The 17,277-nt window shown below is 40.6% G+C and overlaps 1 protein-coding gene and 1 pseudogene across 1 annotated transcript in view; one reads left to right on the top strand and one right to left on the bottom strand.

The window, feature by feature from the left end:
* The window catches only part of Kif11 (kinesin family member 11), a 45,482-nt gene that overhangs the window by 4,695 nt on the left and 23,510 nt on the right, over positions 1 to 17,277 (bottom strand). Inside the window, exons 11-20 of the mRNA NM_010615.2 lie at positions 14,877 to 14,964; positions 13,520 to 13,708; positions 12,848 to 13,055; positions 10,003 to 10,175; positions 7,568 to 7,693; positions 7,285 to 7,443; positions 6,536 to 6,642; positions 5,559 to 5,838; positions 3,826 to 4,048; positions 537 to 679 (exon numbers count right to left, since the gene is read on the bottom strand). Of these exons, the coding sequence (NP_034745.1) occupies positions 537 to 679; positions 3,826 to 4,048; positions 5,559 to 5,838; positions 6,536 to 6,642; positions 7,285 to 7,443; positions 7,568 to 7,693; positions 10,003 to 10,175; positions 12,848 to 13,055; positions 13,520 to 13,708; positions 14,877 to 14,964 (1,696 nt within the window). The remainder of the gene's footprint in view (positions 1 to 536; positions 680 to 3,825; positions 4,049 to 5,558; positions 5,839 to 6,535; positions 6,643 to 7,284; positions 7,444 to 7,567; positions 7,694 to 10,002; positions 10,176 to 12,847; positions 13,056 to 13,519; positions 13,709 to 14,876; positions 14,965 to 17,277) is intronic.
* On the top strand, positions 3,297 to 3,758 carry Gm46649 (annotated as a pseudogene).

The following is a 17,277-nucleotide window of genomic DNA, read 5'->3' as shown; positions in this document are numbered from 1 at the left end:
GCTCACAACCATCTATAAAGGGATCTGATGCTCTCTTCTGGAGTGTCTGAAGACAGCTTCAGTGTACTTACATATAATAAATAAATAAATCTTTAAAAAAAAAAGAAGAAGAAGAAAAAGAAAAACAAAGTCAGCAACTCTCACAGAAAGCAGCATAGGACTGAGGAGTGAAAAGTGACATTCGTTACATGAAATCCATCACATCAATAGTTCACAGGGGCGCACATTTGCTGTTCAAATGGAAGGACCAGACTTTGGATCCCTGGCACTTACCTAAATATCCTGTGGATGTGACAGCCCACCTGTAACCCCAGCACTTGGGAGAGCTGGTAACTGTTAGCTCTGGGTTCAAGTGAGGGACTCTACTTCAGTATATACAGTGGAGAGAGCAATTAAGGAAGGCACCCAAAGTCAACCTCCTGCCTCCACTCACATGCACACATACTGAATGCACACTCCCATGCACACATGTACCCCCATATGTGCAATAATAAATAACTGTATGGAAAAGTTCTAAACGTATGTATTAACTGTACCTGACTGGTCTCCTTGCTGGCTTCTGAGCTGTTTAGCATCATTGGTGGTTGTTTCTTTTGCAGCTGATCAAGGAGCTGCTCTCGTGGTTCAGTTCTCACAAGTGTTGTTGGATATAAATATTTTTTCCTCTCTGGTGTCATACCTTTATAGCAGACATTAGAAAAGTAGGGGCAAATTAAATATGAAATATAATTTTTATTTTTATTTATTTTCGAGACAGGGTTTCTCTGGGTAGTGCTAGCTGTCCTGGAACTCACTCTATAGGGATTAAAGGCGTGTGCCACCACCACCCAACTCTTATTTAAAAGCATTTAACTGAGCCTTGGTTACGATTTCAGAGGTTTGGTCCATTATGAGCGTAGCAGGGAACATGGTGGCATTGCAGACAGACATGGTACAGGAGAGGTATCTGAGAGTCCTACATGTGGGACGTCAGGCAGCAGGAAGAGAGCGAAAGAGAAAGACAGACTGGATTGGGCTTTTGAAAGCCCATTGCCAGTGACACACTTCCTCCAACAAGGCCACACCTCTTTTTTGTTTGTTTGGTTGGTTTTTTTCCTCTCAATACCTTGGCTGTCCTGGAACTCACTCTGTAGACCAGGCTGGCCTTGAACTCAGAAATTCTCCCGCCTCTGCCTCCCGAGTGCCGGGATTAAAGGTGTGCGCCACCATGCCTGACAATTTTTAATGTTATCTTAAAATGAATACTTTCAAGTAACTTGTCTTCCAAGAACAAACAGTGATTTTCATACATCTTTTTTTTACCTGCCAGGCACATACTGGTTGAAGCTAGCAATATTCTGTTATGTAGTAATGGATCTTTACTAGATCTTAAAATTTTCAAGTGATCCTACCTCCAAAAATGTCTAGTTTCCATTTCTAAGAAAGTACAAAAGATGTATTAAGCTTATGAAAGATTTTGGGTATTCTCAGAATTAGAAATAAAAGTTTTACCAGCTTTGAAGAGTTATAATTTCATTACAGATCTGGTGTAGTGCCTGGCTCTTACTCAGTTCTGTTTCTTCATATGACTTTTCATGTAACATTTAATTTTCATTGATAGCTAATGATAAGTCTGAAAGACTAGCTGGGCGGTGGTGGCGCACGCCTTTAATCCCAGCATTTGGGAGGCAGAGGTAGGCGGATTTCTGAGTTCGAGGCCAGCCTGGTCTATAGAGTGAGTTCCAGGACAGCCAGGGCTACACAGAGAAACCCTGTCTCGGAAATAAATAAATAAATAAATAAATAAATAAATAAATAAATAGAAACCAAGAATATTGGTTTATTTAGTTTCTTTAGTCTTTCAGATTTTTTTTTTTTTTTTTTTTTTTTTTGTGGTTTTTCAAGACAGGGTTTCTCTGTGTAGCCCTGGCTGTCCTGGAGCTCACTTTGTAGACCAGGCTGACTTCGAACTCAGAAATCCGCCTACCTCTGCCTCCCAAATGCTGGGATTAAAGGCGTGCGCCACCACGCCCGGCTCCAATATTATTTAGTAGAAACTCTTTACAATGACTATTTTAAAAGAAAGTTTTGAGATGTAATTTATATGTTCCAAAAACATTCAAAAAAGTATATAATTAAATGATTTTACAGTGCAATGAGGAATCAATTATTAATAACTGTTAATTATTAATAACTTAATAAACTGTTAATGGGTAAGTTTAGTGATCATGGTAGTTTATCGATCTTTGCCATTTCTGATCTCTAAAACTGGTGATTTTTAAATGTTGGCAGTCATTTAAATAAGATGGACGTGGGGAAATGTACAATGCAGTGAGTTTGCATTAAACTAGACTTAGCTTTTATCCTCATCTAATATTTTGGTATTGAAACATCCTTTGAGACACACTGTTGACTAAACAGTCGGTCAATTTTATTTGTTTTGAGTGCTTTTGGGTTGGGTTTGGTTTTCTGAGACAGGAGCTCTTGTAACCCAGGGTAGGATCAGGCTCACTCAGCAGCAAAAGATGACCTTGAACTCCTAATCATTCTACCAATTCCTCCAGAGTACTGTCAGAAAGTGTTGCCACCACACCCAACAATTTATGTTTTTCTCTTTCATCAGTCTTGCTATGTAACCCAAGATAGTCTCCAAGTGACAATTTTCTTTCCTCAGTCTCAAGGAAAATAAATTATAAAATTTCATAAATATTCAGATTATCTAGCTTGTTTATATGCATGCTCTTAAGCTATACCAGGCTTTAAAACTGTCTTTTCTTAATAAAGCCAGCTGTCTGACTGTTTATGAACTATTATTCTATTGTGCCCAGATTTCTAGGAATACACCACTGACAGGAGGACAGCAAAGACTAAACAAGAATTATTCTGGTATTCTAAATTTTCCATATTTAAATTTTATTACAGCAAGATGGTAAATTTCTGTAGGCAAAAGCAGGCTCAGGTTCAAAGAGTATCTAACACTGTATACAGTTGAATTCAATTTCAAAAACTTCAACAAGTTTGTTTTAAAACTACAGAGGGTTGGAGAGATGGCTCAGAGGTTAAGAGCATTGGCTGCTCTTCCAGAGGTCCTGAGTTCAATTCCCAGCAACCACATGGTGCATCCACCCACCCGTGACCCACAGAAGTAAAATAAATCTTAAAAAGTAAAACTAGCCGGGTGTGGTGGCGCACACCTTTAATTTCAGCACTCGGGAGGCAGTGAGTTTGAAGCCAGCCTGGTCTACAGAGTGAGTTCCAGGACAGCCAGGGCTACACAGAGAAACCCTGTCTCGAAAAACAACACCACCTTTCTGCTGGGTGCCTGCTGCCTGCTGTCGAGATGGGCAAGTTCATGAAACCTGGGAAAGTGGTGCTGGTCCTGGCCGGACGCTACTGCGGACACTAAGCCATCATCGTGAAGAACATTGATGATGGCACCTCAGACCACACTTACAGCCATGCCCTGGTGACTGGAATTGACGACTATCCCCGGAAAGTGACAGCTGCCATGGGCAAGAAGAAGATCACCAAGCGATCCAAGATCAAGTCCTTTGTGAAAGTTTATAACTACAACCACCTCATGCCCACAAGGTACTCTGTGGATATCCCCTTGGACAAGACTGTTGTCAACAAGGATGTGTTCAGGGACCCAGCTTTGAAAAGCAAGGCCAGGCAGGAGGCCAAGGTCAAGTTTGAGGAGCAATACAAGACAGGGAAGAACAAATGGTTTTTCCAGAAGCTTCGCTTTTAGGTATATTTTTGTTTTCATCATTAAAAATTAAAAAAAGAAAAAGAAAAACAACAACAAAACCAAATCAAACCAAAACAAAAATAAAGCTAACATACCTGTTGGGATATCTAGTTTCAGATCCTGTTTCAGAAAGCAATTCAGCTTTGTTAACCCAGTCTTTATAGTTTTATCAAGCTCCAGGCTTCCTGCTTTACAGCTTTCTTCATCGGAAGTCATCTGAGCAACAAAGGAGCTGTGCTGGTTCGCAACAGCTGCGCTCTGTTCTCTTACTTTCTTAGTGATCTCCGAACTTGAAGCTTTACAACAGCCATTTACAAACTGTAAAGGACAAAAACAAGCTTCCATTACAAAATTTGTAAGCACTTTTAGTCCATATGCCATTTTTTACTACCTCAAAACTTCCCAAAGCAATTAGCCGCTATATTTACTGCATAACATGGAGGCCAAGACCTGAAGCACTCTGACCTGCTATACCATCTCTCTCACTACCCATCCTTAACATTACTCCAATAACAGATGTAAGGAGAGGCTAACTTAAAAACAAAAATCAGACCAATAGTCTGGCAGTGGAGGTGCACACCTTTAATCCCAGCATTTAGGAAGCAGAGGCAGACTGATCTCAATGAATTCAAGGACAACCTAGTCTACAAAGCTAACTCCAGGACAGCCATATCTATACACACACACACACAGACACACACACACACATGGCTCCATCTTTTGGGGGAGAGGGGAGGCAGACTGAAGGCTAAGTCTTTTTTTGCTCTGTAACTTATTCTTTTTGTTTTGATATTTTGTTTTGTTTTGTTTTGTTTTGTTTTTCTTTACCTAGAAAAGCTTTGCTTTTTTTTTTTCTTTTTTCTTTTTTTTTGGTTTTTCAAGACAGGGTTTCTCTGCGTAGCCCTGGCTGTCCTGGAACTCACTTTGTAGATCAGGCTGGCCTGGAACTCAGAAATCCACCTGCCTCTGCCTCCCAAGTGCTGGGACTAAAGGCATGACCCACCACGCCCGGCTGTTTATGCTATTTTTGAGGCAGAGTCTTAAGACTGTATAGCATACACTGGACTCATCAAATTTTGAATCTCCCTAGCCTCTGCCTCCCAAGTAGTAGTATCACAGGTGTGTGCCTCTATGTCCAGCTTCTATGCCTCAGTTTGATTCATGAAACCTATATAAAAGTGGATTTTATAAAAGTGGAACTTTACAACGGCACACAAGTCCACACATCATGCCCACAGACACAATAATGATGATGGTGACTATGAGCTGAAGATGTATTAGTAGTTAAGAGCACTCGCTGGTTATCCAGGACTCGTTAGGTTTCCAGCACCTGTGTCAGGGGCCTCACAGCTGCCTACAACTCCCAACTCCAAGAGATCAGACACTTTGTCCTCCAAAGGTGTTCATGTAGACACACACACATCCACACACACCAAATAAGATACAACTTTTAAAACAAAGAATATAAAAAAGAAAATGGAAAAAAAAGTAAGAAAAGTAAGTTAGATTTGAGACCTAAAAGACATATGCTAAAACATGAAACAATATCATGTATAAACATAGCAAATATTATACTTAAAAGCTTAAGTTGTTCATTATATCTTAAAAGATTATATAATGTTATCAAGTTTCTGGTGTTTGTTTGTTTTTGTGAGGGTCACACTATGTATGGAGCCCTGGCTATCCTGGAACTCACTGAGTGCTGACATTAAATGTGTGGACCAGTATGCCCAGCTTCTGTATTTTAAAATCAATTCTAAGTCAAGAATACGTGTACTTCTGAGTATAGCTATTCTCTCCAGAGTTAGTTCAGGTGCAGACATATTACCTCCATTAAATTCTCAAGTTCTTCCTTTCTCTTGCTTAGGCAGGATGCCCACTGATCAGAGAAATGAACTGTGCTTGTGTTCAGGGTCCCACACTTCTGGGTGATCTCTTGGGATACAGTCTCCAGGTTGCTGTTGAGTGAACTGCAGTGTCCTACAGACTCTTCAACCAGCTGTGTGCCTTCTTGGTTAAAGTGTCTGAGTTCTTGTAATAATCCATCAGATTCAGCAAGAATTTTCTTACTGTGAACTGTTGTTTTATTGATTATATCAGTAGACCTCCTGCAGGAAAATAGCAGAATAACTGTGAGTGCAAGGCCAACCTGCTCTACAAGTCAAGGTCCAGGGTGACATGAGCCTCAGAGTAAGACTCTCAAAAAACCAACCACCAAAACTAACCCCAGTTATCTGGCAATCAGGACCAGGAAAACCACAAGTTGAATGAGAAAGGCAATCAACAGATGCCAACAAGAATATTTGGAATTATCTGGCAAACATCCTATAGGAGTCATCCTACAAAATATCTCAAAAGGCAATTACAGCGGGGCGGTGGTGGCACACGCCTTTAATCCCAGCATTTGGGAGGCAGAGGCAGGCGGATTTCTGAGTTCGAGGCCAGCCTGGTCTACAGAGTGAGTTCCAGGACAGCCAGGGCTACACAGAGAAACCCTGTCTCAAAAAACCAGAAAAAAAAAAAAAAAAAAAGGCAATTACAAGCCCCAGCCTATGGTTTCCACAGCTGGGAAGCTGAGGCAGAATTGCTTGGAAGTCAAGGCTATCCTGAGGCACACAGTGAGGTCCTGTCTCAAGAATGGGGGTGGGGAGGAAAGAATATATCATCACATATACACACAAAAAGCCAAAGTCACAAATTTACGTATAAGCAAACCAGAGTTGTACTATTTGAAGTCTTTCTTCCTTCTGAATATCTTTCCAGGCTTTTACCGAAGACTTTAAAGAATAGTTAAAAATTTCTTACAGCTCTGTATTTTCTTGAATACTGTTCAGTGGTTTCTGGATGTTTTCATACTTCTTCTCCAAAGCACAGAATCTCTCTGCCCAACTACTGCTTAACTGGCAAAGTTCCTATAAGAAACATTGACAAGAGAAAGACTGAAATGATAGCTGTTTGTTTCCTGTATGTGAATGGTCACATGGTCACGGGTCTCCTTACTCAGATCAGGTTGGCTGCCAACTTCTGAGTGCTGGGATTACATGTGCAGCACTACACTCCGCTCAACTACATAAACTGACTCAACATTTAACCTCAGCTCTCACACATAGAGGAAGCCCTGAAAAGAACACTGAAAGAACATTTTAGGACTTGTAAAAAAGAGTAAAGAATTAACCAAAACAATTCTTTTGCTTTGTTTTTTGGAGGAAAGGTCTCATCATGCAGCCTTAGCTTGAATAACCTAAGCGTCCGATGCTAACTGATCTAAAGAACTATTTTCGAGCCAGGTGGTGGCGGCGCAGGCCTTTAATCCCATCCTCTCAGATGCAGAGGCAGGGGATCTGTGCATTCTGAGGCTAGCCACAGTGAGTTCCAGGACAGTCAGGATTACCCAAAGAAATCCTGTCTCTAAAACAAAAGATGCCCTCAAAAGAAGTATTCTCAATTATTTTACACAATTACCATCAGACACAACAGCAGCCGTGGTGACCCCAGGCTGTGTGAGATAGATTATTAAATCCATTAAGGTATTAGAAATGGCTGTTAAGAAATACCTGTGAATGGGTTTCCTTTATTGTCTTCAGGTCTTCAGTTAGGTCTCCACAAAGCTTTTGTGATTCAACCAAGGAAGAAACTGTGTTTTCTCGGAGTTCATGTAAATTGTTACACAATATGCTGAGAAAACTGTCTATTTCTCTTTTTTGATCTTCTACCTTTGAGGGAAAAAAAATTATTAGTTTCTCTTTTAAGTAACCTATCAAATCTGAGGTATTAAGAGGATAACACCAAAGAATAAATAAAAATTTAAAAAAAAGAAAAAGAAGAAAACATGTGTACCTTTTCAGCCACTGTCGATGAAGCCCTGAAAATATGCTGTAGCTGCTTATTTATGTTCAAGATGGAAACCACACTAGGGGCTACGATGGTCTTCAGGGAAGTGAAAAGGTCGGTCACAAGTTCATCCTGGATTTTAAAACAAATACTTTCCTAAGAATGTGTTCATTTGCATTTGCTTAGATGATATATCTTGGATATTTAGCAACCAAACACCTACATTCAAAATTCTGCTTTGATATTCTTTGTAACCTGAAGAGACATAGTTGCATCCCCAGTTTATATTCTGCCTATATTCTGAGTCCTACTCCAGCAACTAAACAATGTTCACTAAGTGTATAGTAAACGCCGAGTTTTCTCACTTGTGTTTATATATGTGTGTGTTTTAGGTATCTTATAGCACAGGCTGACCTGAACCTCACTGGGGAGCTGAGGATGCTCTGTCTGTCCCCCTTCCCCTCCTGCCTCCACAGCATCAGGACCACAGGCAGCTGTGTACCGTGATCTTTAGTCAATTTCACAGTCTAATGGAGAGTTCAGAGGAGGAGACAAGTAACAGCAGAGTGCTGAGCGTCCAGCACTGCCGTTTGACCCCCAGCATGACTAAAAGAACAATCTCTACACATACATTTTAACACAATGAGTTTTAAACAGCCTTAGGTTAAAAAGAACTAAGCCAAAAAACAATCATTAAGAGTAGGTCTTAGGGTGCTAGAAGGATGGCTTGGTGGTTAAGAGCCTGTGCTGCTATTGAAGAGGAACAGAGTTCAGTTCCCAGCACCCATATTAGGGAGGCCAAGATTGGCTTCTGGACCCCACAGGTACCCATACTCACTTGTACCATCCCACCTCCACATAAGCATTTAAAAACAAAAGACAAAAAAAAAAAAAAAAAAAAGAAAAAAACCCCATAGGCTTTGGAGCCGAGCTTTATCACTCATGCTATCGTGAAACCCAAGAAGCAAAAGCAGGATGATTGTACTGAGATCCAAACCAGCCTGGACCAGTGAGCTCTGGGCAACCACCTGTGAGAAAGAGAGGGTAAGAACCCGCTCAAAACACTTGGGGGAGGGGGGTGCGCAGTACACTTTTAGGGTAGAGTATTTAACTGTGAAGATCCTGTGACTCAAGAGCCTATTGTATCTGAACTTGAAAGCTCTTGTTCTTGCAGAGGAACATGTGAAATTGAGAATATAATGTAAAAAGATTCTTTCACTAGGGAAAGGGCAACAGAATAAGTACAAAAAAATCTGAGCAGAAGTCAGTTAGGAGGCTGCACTGAAAAGTTAGTGCTTGGGGCATAAGTTTTAGGACCTGAGTTTAATCTCCAGAACCCACATTACCAAAACAAAAAGAGCTGAGTGATGCACATACTTGTAATCCAGCAAGCAGAGACAGTAGACAGGCAGAGCCCTGGGACTTAGTTAGTTACTTAGTGTTAGTTTACTTGAAAAGCCTGACACCCAAAATCCATCTCTAGAATCGAGGTAAAGGTTGGAAGATAACAGATTCTACAAAGTTGTCCTCTGTCCTCCATGTGCACACCACAGAAATACACTCACCACACACATAATAACATATCAAATCTTAGGAGAGATACTTAAGGGTTTTTTTCCTGGACTCCTTATCCACCTGTGCATACATGTATACACATACGCATATGCACACAGAAAGAAAAAGGGAGAGGGGGGAGAGGGGAGGGAGGGAGGAAAGGGTAAAGGGGGGAAAAGGAGAGAGGGGAGAGGGGGGAAGAGAGACAGGGGGAGGGAAGGGAAGGGAAGGGAAGGGAAGGGAAGGGAAGGGAAGGGAAGGGAAGGGAAGGGAAGGGAAGGGAAGGGAAGGGAAGGGAAGGGAAGGGAAGGGAAGGGAAGGGAAGGGAAGGGAAGGGAAGGGAAGGGAAGGCTATATGGCTGGGCAGTGGAGGCACACGTTTTTAATCCCAGCACTTGGGAGGCAGAGGCAGGCCAGCCTGGTCTACAGAGTGAGTTCCAGAACAGCCAGGGCTACACAGAGAAACCCTGTCTCGGAAAAAAAAAAAAAGAACTGGTACCCTTGTTTGTGACAGGTCCTCGGGTAGCTTTAAATTCACTAAAAACCAAGGATGGCTTTGAACTCCTGATCCTTTGCCTCCTTTGCCATCTTTCTTTTCTCAAAAAAAAACCAAAAAGGTATCGCCAGTCTGCCTCCATCTTTCACAACTGCTGAAATGACAAACATGTGAACTACAATGGCTTAAGTATTCCAACTCTCAGCTACACCCAATGAGTAAAAACAGTTTCAAAATTTAGCCATATCCTCTTTCAAAAGAAACCAGTCTTTCTATGGGGGGGGGGAGGGACAATAGTCCTCTCTCCGTGTCTAGCAAAGCTCAAGCTGAAAGAACAAGCACAAGGTTTCTGACGGCTGATCACTGTAAAAACATTAAGAGATTTACTAACAATCAATCCTTGCAGAACACTTTTACTTTGTGCTGCTAACGATTGCTCTTCCAATATCATATCAGAAATCTGAGAAACACGAGCGGACACATTTTCTGGAATAGACACGAGAGATTCAAGTGCTGTCGTGGTAATGGTGTCTAATGCAGAGACACTAGAAGACATCAGGTTACCTACAAAAAAGAGAGAGAGAAAGAAAAGAGAGATGAACTTTGGCATAAATATATTTAAATGAAGTTAAGACCACTTTCAATATGTCAAAATTAGTCTATTGTAGAATCTACAATAACTGCATTAAAGAATTGTCATACAAGAAAAATTTTAAATATGAATGTTCTATAAACTTTTGCATATTAAAAAGCACATAATTTTAAAGTATACCTTAGAATAATTTTAAAATTAGAATATATTTTTCTTCATTTGAGATGATCCTTACTCCGGTCAACCATGTTTCAGCTTCCCAAGTGCTAAAATCAGAGGCATGAGTCACCAGATTTAAGCAGAATATTCTAAAATTAGTATCTAAAAGCTTATAGTAGACAGAAGTTTATTAAAAAGAGAGAACTATATTTATTGTGAAACATACTTACAACCCCAGCACTTTAAAGGTAGAGACAGAAGGATCAGGTTAAAACACACACAGTTCAAGGTAATTCAAGGTCACCCCAGCTGTGGGATGTAAAGCTGTTACATGAGACTTTATCTCAAAAGGAAGCATTCACACACACACACACACACACACACACACACACACACACACACACATACACATACACATACACACATGCACACACACACAGACACACACACACACACATACATACACATACACACACACATACACACACACACACACACACACACACACAAAAAGCACACACACACAAAAACACATATACACACACACTCTCTCTCTGATCAAACAGCTAATCTTTTTAAAATATTTATTACTTTATGTGATGGGTGTTGTGCCTACATGTATGTCTATGCACCACATGCGTGCCTTATGCCCTAGGAGGCCAGAAGAGGCTATCAGATCCCCTGGGCCTGGAGTTACAGATAGTTATGAGCCACCATAAGTGGGTGCTGGAAATCAAACCTGGGTCCCCTGGGAGAGCAGCCAGTGTTATTAACCTCTGAAGCCCCCAATGAGCAAATCTTTAAGTATATATTCCCACAAGAAAAAAAAAGTTGCAAGACAATTTATTCAAAGGAAATTTCTAGGGAGACTACTGGGTTAATGCTTGCCACAACATTTAATGACCAAGTTGAATCCCTGGGATCCACAAGGAAAGAAAAGAAAAGGTATTATCCTCTGGCCTCCACATGCATGTTATGCTGCACACTGTACATATATCAGCCACAATTTACAAAATAAAACTTTTTTTTTTTTTTAGGAAGGGATCCAAGAAATTAAATAGTAATACCTAGAAGAAATGAATTTGGCTCAGTTATAAAGGGAAATTTATTTCTAGTAATAACATGCTAATTTGATAAAGCTTCTAGAAAAGTCTAAAAAAAAATTAGAACCTCTAAAATTTATTACAAAGAAAGCAAAAACATTCATCTCTTGCCTAAACAGCTGACATGTTCAATGGGACAGACAGGTTCTAGTGACACTGCCACCTGAGTCGCTGGGTTTCTGTTTGTTTGATACATGTTAGTGCGCAGCTGCAAACCTCAGCACTCAGGCTGAGCCAGGAGGATCACAAATTAAAAGCCAGTCTGTGCTACACTGTGACTTTAAATTCAAATTCATCAACTTAGTGAGACCATCAAGATAGATAGATAATAAGATAGATAGAAAAGAAAGATAATGAGAAAAATTTAAAAATGAAAACTGTGAAATTGACATACATGAAACACATAAAGGAAGACTAGAATGGGCTAAGAATTTAGCTCAGTTGCCAGAGCATTTACTATACACAAAGCCCTGGGTCCCATCTCCTCTATCACATAGAACCAGGTATGATAGTCTATAATTCCAATATTCAAGTGGGAGAGACAGGAGGATTAGACCTTCGGGGTGATCTTTTGCTACATCATACCAACTTTGAGGTCAGCCTCAAACAAAACAAAAGACCAGAAAGTCTGGGTTTAGTGACACTCTTCCTGTAATCTTAGTACTTAAGATCGGAGACCAGAAGGATCCTTAGAGATCAGTTGGTCTAGTGGTGGGGAAGGGAAGAGGAGGGAAGGATTGGGGAGAAAGGGAGAAGAGGGGAGGGAGAAGGAGACAAATTTGAGAGAGGAGAGAGCGTAAGAGCAAGCAAGTGAGCTAGCCTCGGTCTCACTAAGCCAGCCAACCTACTCTACTTAGCCAATGAAAGATCTTGTCTAAAAGAACTAAGGTGGAGGGCTAGAGATATGAATCAATGGTTAAGAGTACTACTCACAACGGTGAGTCTGAGTCCCAGCACCCACAGCAGGTGGTGGTGCTCCAATTGAGGGACTCCAACACCTACAGCCTCCATGGGTACATGCACTCACATACACAAACACAGGCACACAGACATACACACATACATGAAACTAAAAATAAAATAATTTGCTTGGCAATGGTGGCACATGCTTTTAATCCCAGCAGTCAGGAGGCAGAGGCAGAGGCAGATGGATCTCTGCGTTTGAAGTACGCCTGGTCTACAGAGCGACTTCCAGGACAGCCAGGGCTTCACAGAGACGCCCGACTTGAACAACAGAACAACAACAATGAACCCAAAAAGAAACTAACTCTTTAAAAAAAGGAGATGGTCCCTATGAAATAACATGTGAGGTTGTTCTCTGGACTCCACACGCATGTACACACAGCCATGCGATGCACAGCCACAGAAATGCTCGCACTTACCAAACAGTGTCTTATGAACGTCTAGCATGGCCTTTTGTTTCGCACTGCCATCCTTAATCAATTCTTCCATATTATTAAACAGACTGTTGAGGTTTTTGCCAAAGCTCTCCTGAGCTTCAGCGTTGTGCTCATCGATTGCTCTCTTGCGGTCCAGTTTAGAATGTAGACCAGATACAGCCCTGGTGGTTTCTTTAACCGTGTTAAGCAACTGTATGTTTAAAAACAAAACAAAAAAAACAAAGAAGATAACATAAAAGCAGTCTGATCAACGTGCTTGTGCTCCATAAGGCTCTCTCCCCGATGAGAACTAGACACAAAATTGTAGACACTCTATCAGAAAAAGTTCATCTTACACTAATGTAGCCAGTGCTCAGGAATGCTCAGTCCCCACCAACTCCCCTCTGTGCAAAGAAAACTGACTTTGCAAATTTATTCTAGTAATTACATTTGTTATAAATGCTTTTTCTTTTGTTTTATAGTCCCGTCAAAAATGTACCTTAAAACATGGAATACTTTCATTCCAGCTTTTAAAAAAATGGATCAAATAATGAAATATTGTTTCATAAATGAACAAAACATTTGGAATAGATAAATTAAAATCTTATAATCAAAATTTAAGCAAGGATACCTCTACCTACCCTTCAATATTCTCAATACAAGCAAAGGACAAACCTTGCTGGCCGTGTCATGCAGTGTCTTCTCGGTTCTTTCCAAGGCTGAAGAGACATATTCCTCTTTAACCAGTTGTAATTTTGTTTCTTGCAAATGTTTCTGAGTGGTTTCAAGTTCCTGTGTCTTGGTTTGCAGGTCAGATTTACACTGGTCAAGTTCGTTCTTACTATCCATAAATAACTCTGTAGCCTACATGTAATATATCAAACAATTCTTTAAGAATCAGAAAAAAAAAATGCTCTGGCTGGGCAAATACTTGGCTAGTTAATAATACTGGGAAGAAAAATTATTCAAATGTAAAAATTGTAATAGTTTGTCAGACTGATTAGAACATTTTAAATGGTATCTAGTCTGCTTCTATAAAGCTATTCAAACATGTAACAGGTCTAACAGTGGTGTTAATTCTTCAGGCTCCCCCCAGGACTTCAGTGACAGCAAAGGTGCACCATGAGGGTGGCAGAGAAAGGGTCTGGCTGCTTGTTTAAGTGTCCCATAGCTCCCAATTTGGGAAAGCCTTACCTTGAAAAGGAACCGAGGGGAAAGATCAACTGGCAGAAAGCTTACACAGCATAAGCAAAGCCCTAGGTCCCATCCCAGCTCTGCATAAGAACAGGCATGGCTAAGTACTGCTCTAATCCAAGTAAAGGCGAGAAGTTCAAGGTTTGGCTACATAGTAAAGCTTTGGTGCTCTTTTGAGACAGTGTCTTTCTTTCTATGTTGCCCAGGTGAGCCTGGAACTCACCAAATGGACTAGGCTGGCCTCTAACTCAACAAGACCCATCAGCTTCTGCCTCCTAAGTAACTGAAGGCTTGTGTTTGAGTTTAGCCTAAATTATGTGATCATTGTCTCAAAATAAAAACTGAGTTGGGGGGGTGGGGGGAGGGCGCATGGGAGATGGCTCAGTGGTTAAGAGCACCGACTGCTCTCCCAGAGGTCCTGAGTTCAATTCCCAGCAACCACATGGTGGCTCACAGCCATCTGTAATGGGGTCTGGTGCCCTCATATACATAAAATAAATAAATCTTTAAAAAACAATGAAGTATACCATAAATTCTAGGATTCTAGCAGATTTTGGAGGTTTGTACAAGTAAACTCTATAGTGTTTACATAATAATAAAATCACTTATAACACATTTCTCAAAAATATAACCCAGTCATTAAGCAAATGTCTGACTGTGATTTCTTCTAAAGTGTCAAAATAGAAGGCTTTTCATTACTAACAGAGGTAAAAATAAAATACAACTTACCTTGAATATAAGAATCAAAAAAAACTCTTTAAAAAAAGAAAAGAGTCCCTACACATTCTCCTCCTTTTAGCAGTCCCTGTCACCCAGCCTTGGTGGCCCCAGAGCCTACCTTACTGAGCTCCTCCTCAAGAACAGCGATTTTTTCAACCAACTCAACAATTTGTTCCTCCTGAACAGTTACCTTTCCATTCATGGCTCTAAAAGTTAACACAAATTTAATAGTTAATGTTTTGTTCTAAATTCTACAAAATTTTAGTCTAATTGCAAAATACAACATAATACAACAAAATCCTGGCTGCTACAGAAGCTCATCTCCACACTCTTCAGTCTCATGACGATAACTAAGTAGTGGCAAATGGCAATAAGCAAATGAAGCCTCTTTGGGGAAAGACTTACCTGTGTTTAGTTTATGTATCAGTGTTTGCCTACAGTTATGTCTGTGTACCATTTGCATGCCTGGTGCCCTTGGGGATCCTTTGCAACTGGAGTTACAGTCAGTGTGAGCCACCAAGCCAGTGCTGGGAATTGAACCAGGGTCATCTGGAACAGCAACTAAGCCATCTCTCCAGCCCCTCCCTGTCCTATAAATGGAACATTCCTGATTTGACCTCTTTGAAACTGGGAACCTTTATCTATGAAGGAAAGGCATGTGTGTACAAATCCAACTTGATATGCTAAGGAGCTAGGAAGTAACGCGGTAACAGGATGCTTTTCAGCACACACAAGAGACTCTGGATTTGGTCCCTAGAACCATAAAATACACATAAAATAAAACTTATGTTGAGAAGATGGAAAAATGACAGAGCAGGGAAGTTCCCTTCTCAGGACCTCTGGAAGAGCAGTCAGTACCTCTTAACTGCTGAGCCATCTCTCCAGCCCCAAAAGGTCAGGTTTTAAGAGTCTTTATTTTTTTTCTCATGACAAATTTCTCAAAGGCATTGTATTACAAACTAGATTTTCATTTTCAAACAACACAAATGTTACCTCTTGTCCCTTATTTCAAATTTTCCCAGGCCTATCTCATTTCAGACTCGAATAGCGAGGGTCTCACCCTCCCCCACGCTGAGACTCGAATAGCGAGGGTCTCACCCTCCCCCACGCTGAGGTTAAGAATGTTGTGCGATGTGCATCCAATAAATAAATAAATAAATCTTTGATTAAAACAAACCAGAGGTCTGGATCTTGCAGAATATCCTCTAGGGGGCAATGAACCCCCCTCCTGAGAGCCAGGAGGCTGCTAACTGCATGTGACCTTCAGCTTGCTCTCTCACTAATAACAATGAAGATCCAGGCATTTGAATGAAAATCTAGTGAATGGTGGGCTCTTTAGCACTTAAACCCTTTCTAACCGGGTGATAGCAGCCAGAGTAAACTCTAACCAAAGAAGTGGGTGCCTCTTTCCAGAAGGACTGAAGGGCTTGGCCTTTGCCTTACAAGTGACCTAAGTCCAGACGTGATTCCAGTCAACACAGAACTGTAAATCTCACCCCACACAAAACTAAAACACCAGCTAACAATCACTTAAACATTTGAGGAAACAAACACAAATGACAGAAACCACCACAGAAAGTAAAAAGGTCCTGAAGAGAAGATAAAACTTTAATAATACTAACAATTTTTGTGGACAATCTATCTACAAAAGAATATGAAGTCATATTCTCTAAAGGTCACAAAAGATGTGGTAGAGCTTTTACAAATTAAACATCTGACAACAGAAAGAAAATTCAACAAAAACATTTGTACATAAAGCCAGGCAAGCTATAGTGCGCGCCTTTAGTCTCAGGGCTTGGGAGGCAGAGGCAGGCAGGTCTCCCAGCCTGATCTACAGAGCAAGTTCAAGGATAGCAAGCCATATGCAAAGAAACCCTGTCTCAAAAAACAAACAAACAAACAAACAAACAAAAAGGTAAAATAAAGTATGATGAATACTTTTTTGCTTCTTCTTAAAGATAGGCTGGCCTCAAACTCAGAGGTCGGCCTTTTGCCTCCTGAGTGCTGAGATTAAAGATGTACAACACACCTGACTGAAGTAGCGCTTTTAACCATAAACTCACAGGACTTCTAGAACCACTTAGAATGCTATGCTGATTTCTTGAGTGTTGGGAAATTTCAGAAATGACTGACTGGCTGGTGGTATAGCTCAACGGTAAAACTGTCAGAGGATGGGGGTAATGGTAGAAGAGAAGATGAAAATGACTTTAAAAAAGAGACAAAAGCGGTTTTGTATCTCCAGTGCAGTGATGGTTACACAAATGTAAATATAAGTCAAAATGGTATAGAATCCACCCATATGCTACCAGTTCTAATCTCATAAATTTACTATTGAATCACAGTTATATAAAGGAATATTGGTGGAAACTGGGTAATTAATACATGGGAGCCCATATAGTATTTATGGCCTATGCCTATAATTTTAGTTCTTAGAAAGCTGCAGTAGGGATACCTATAAATTCAAGGCCAGCCTCACCTGCATAGTGAGTTTAAGGCCAGCTAGGACCACAGAGCAAAAT

The sequence above is a fragment of the Mus musculus genome, chromosome 19 (genome assembly GCF_000001635.26).
Source record: "Mus musculus strain C57BL/6J chromosome 19, GRCm38.p6 C57BL/6J".
NCBI classification, from domain to species: domain Eukaryota; kingdom Metazoa; phylum Chordata; class Mammalia; order Rodentia; family Muridae; genus Mus; species Mus musculus.
The sequence above is the reverse complement of the archived record's forward strand: the minus strand, read 5'-3'. Positions and strand labels throughout refer to the sequence as shown.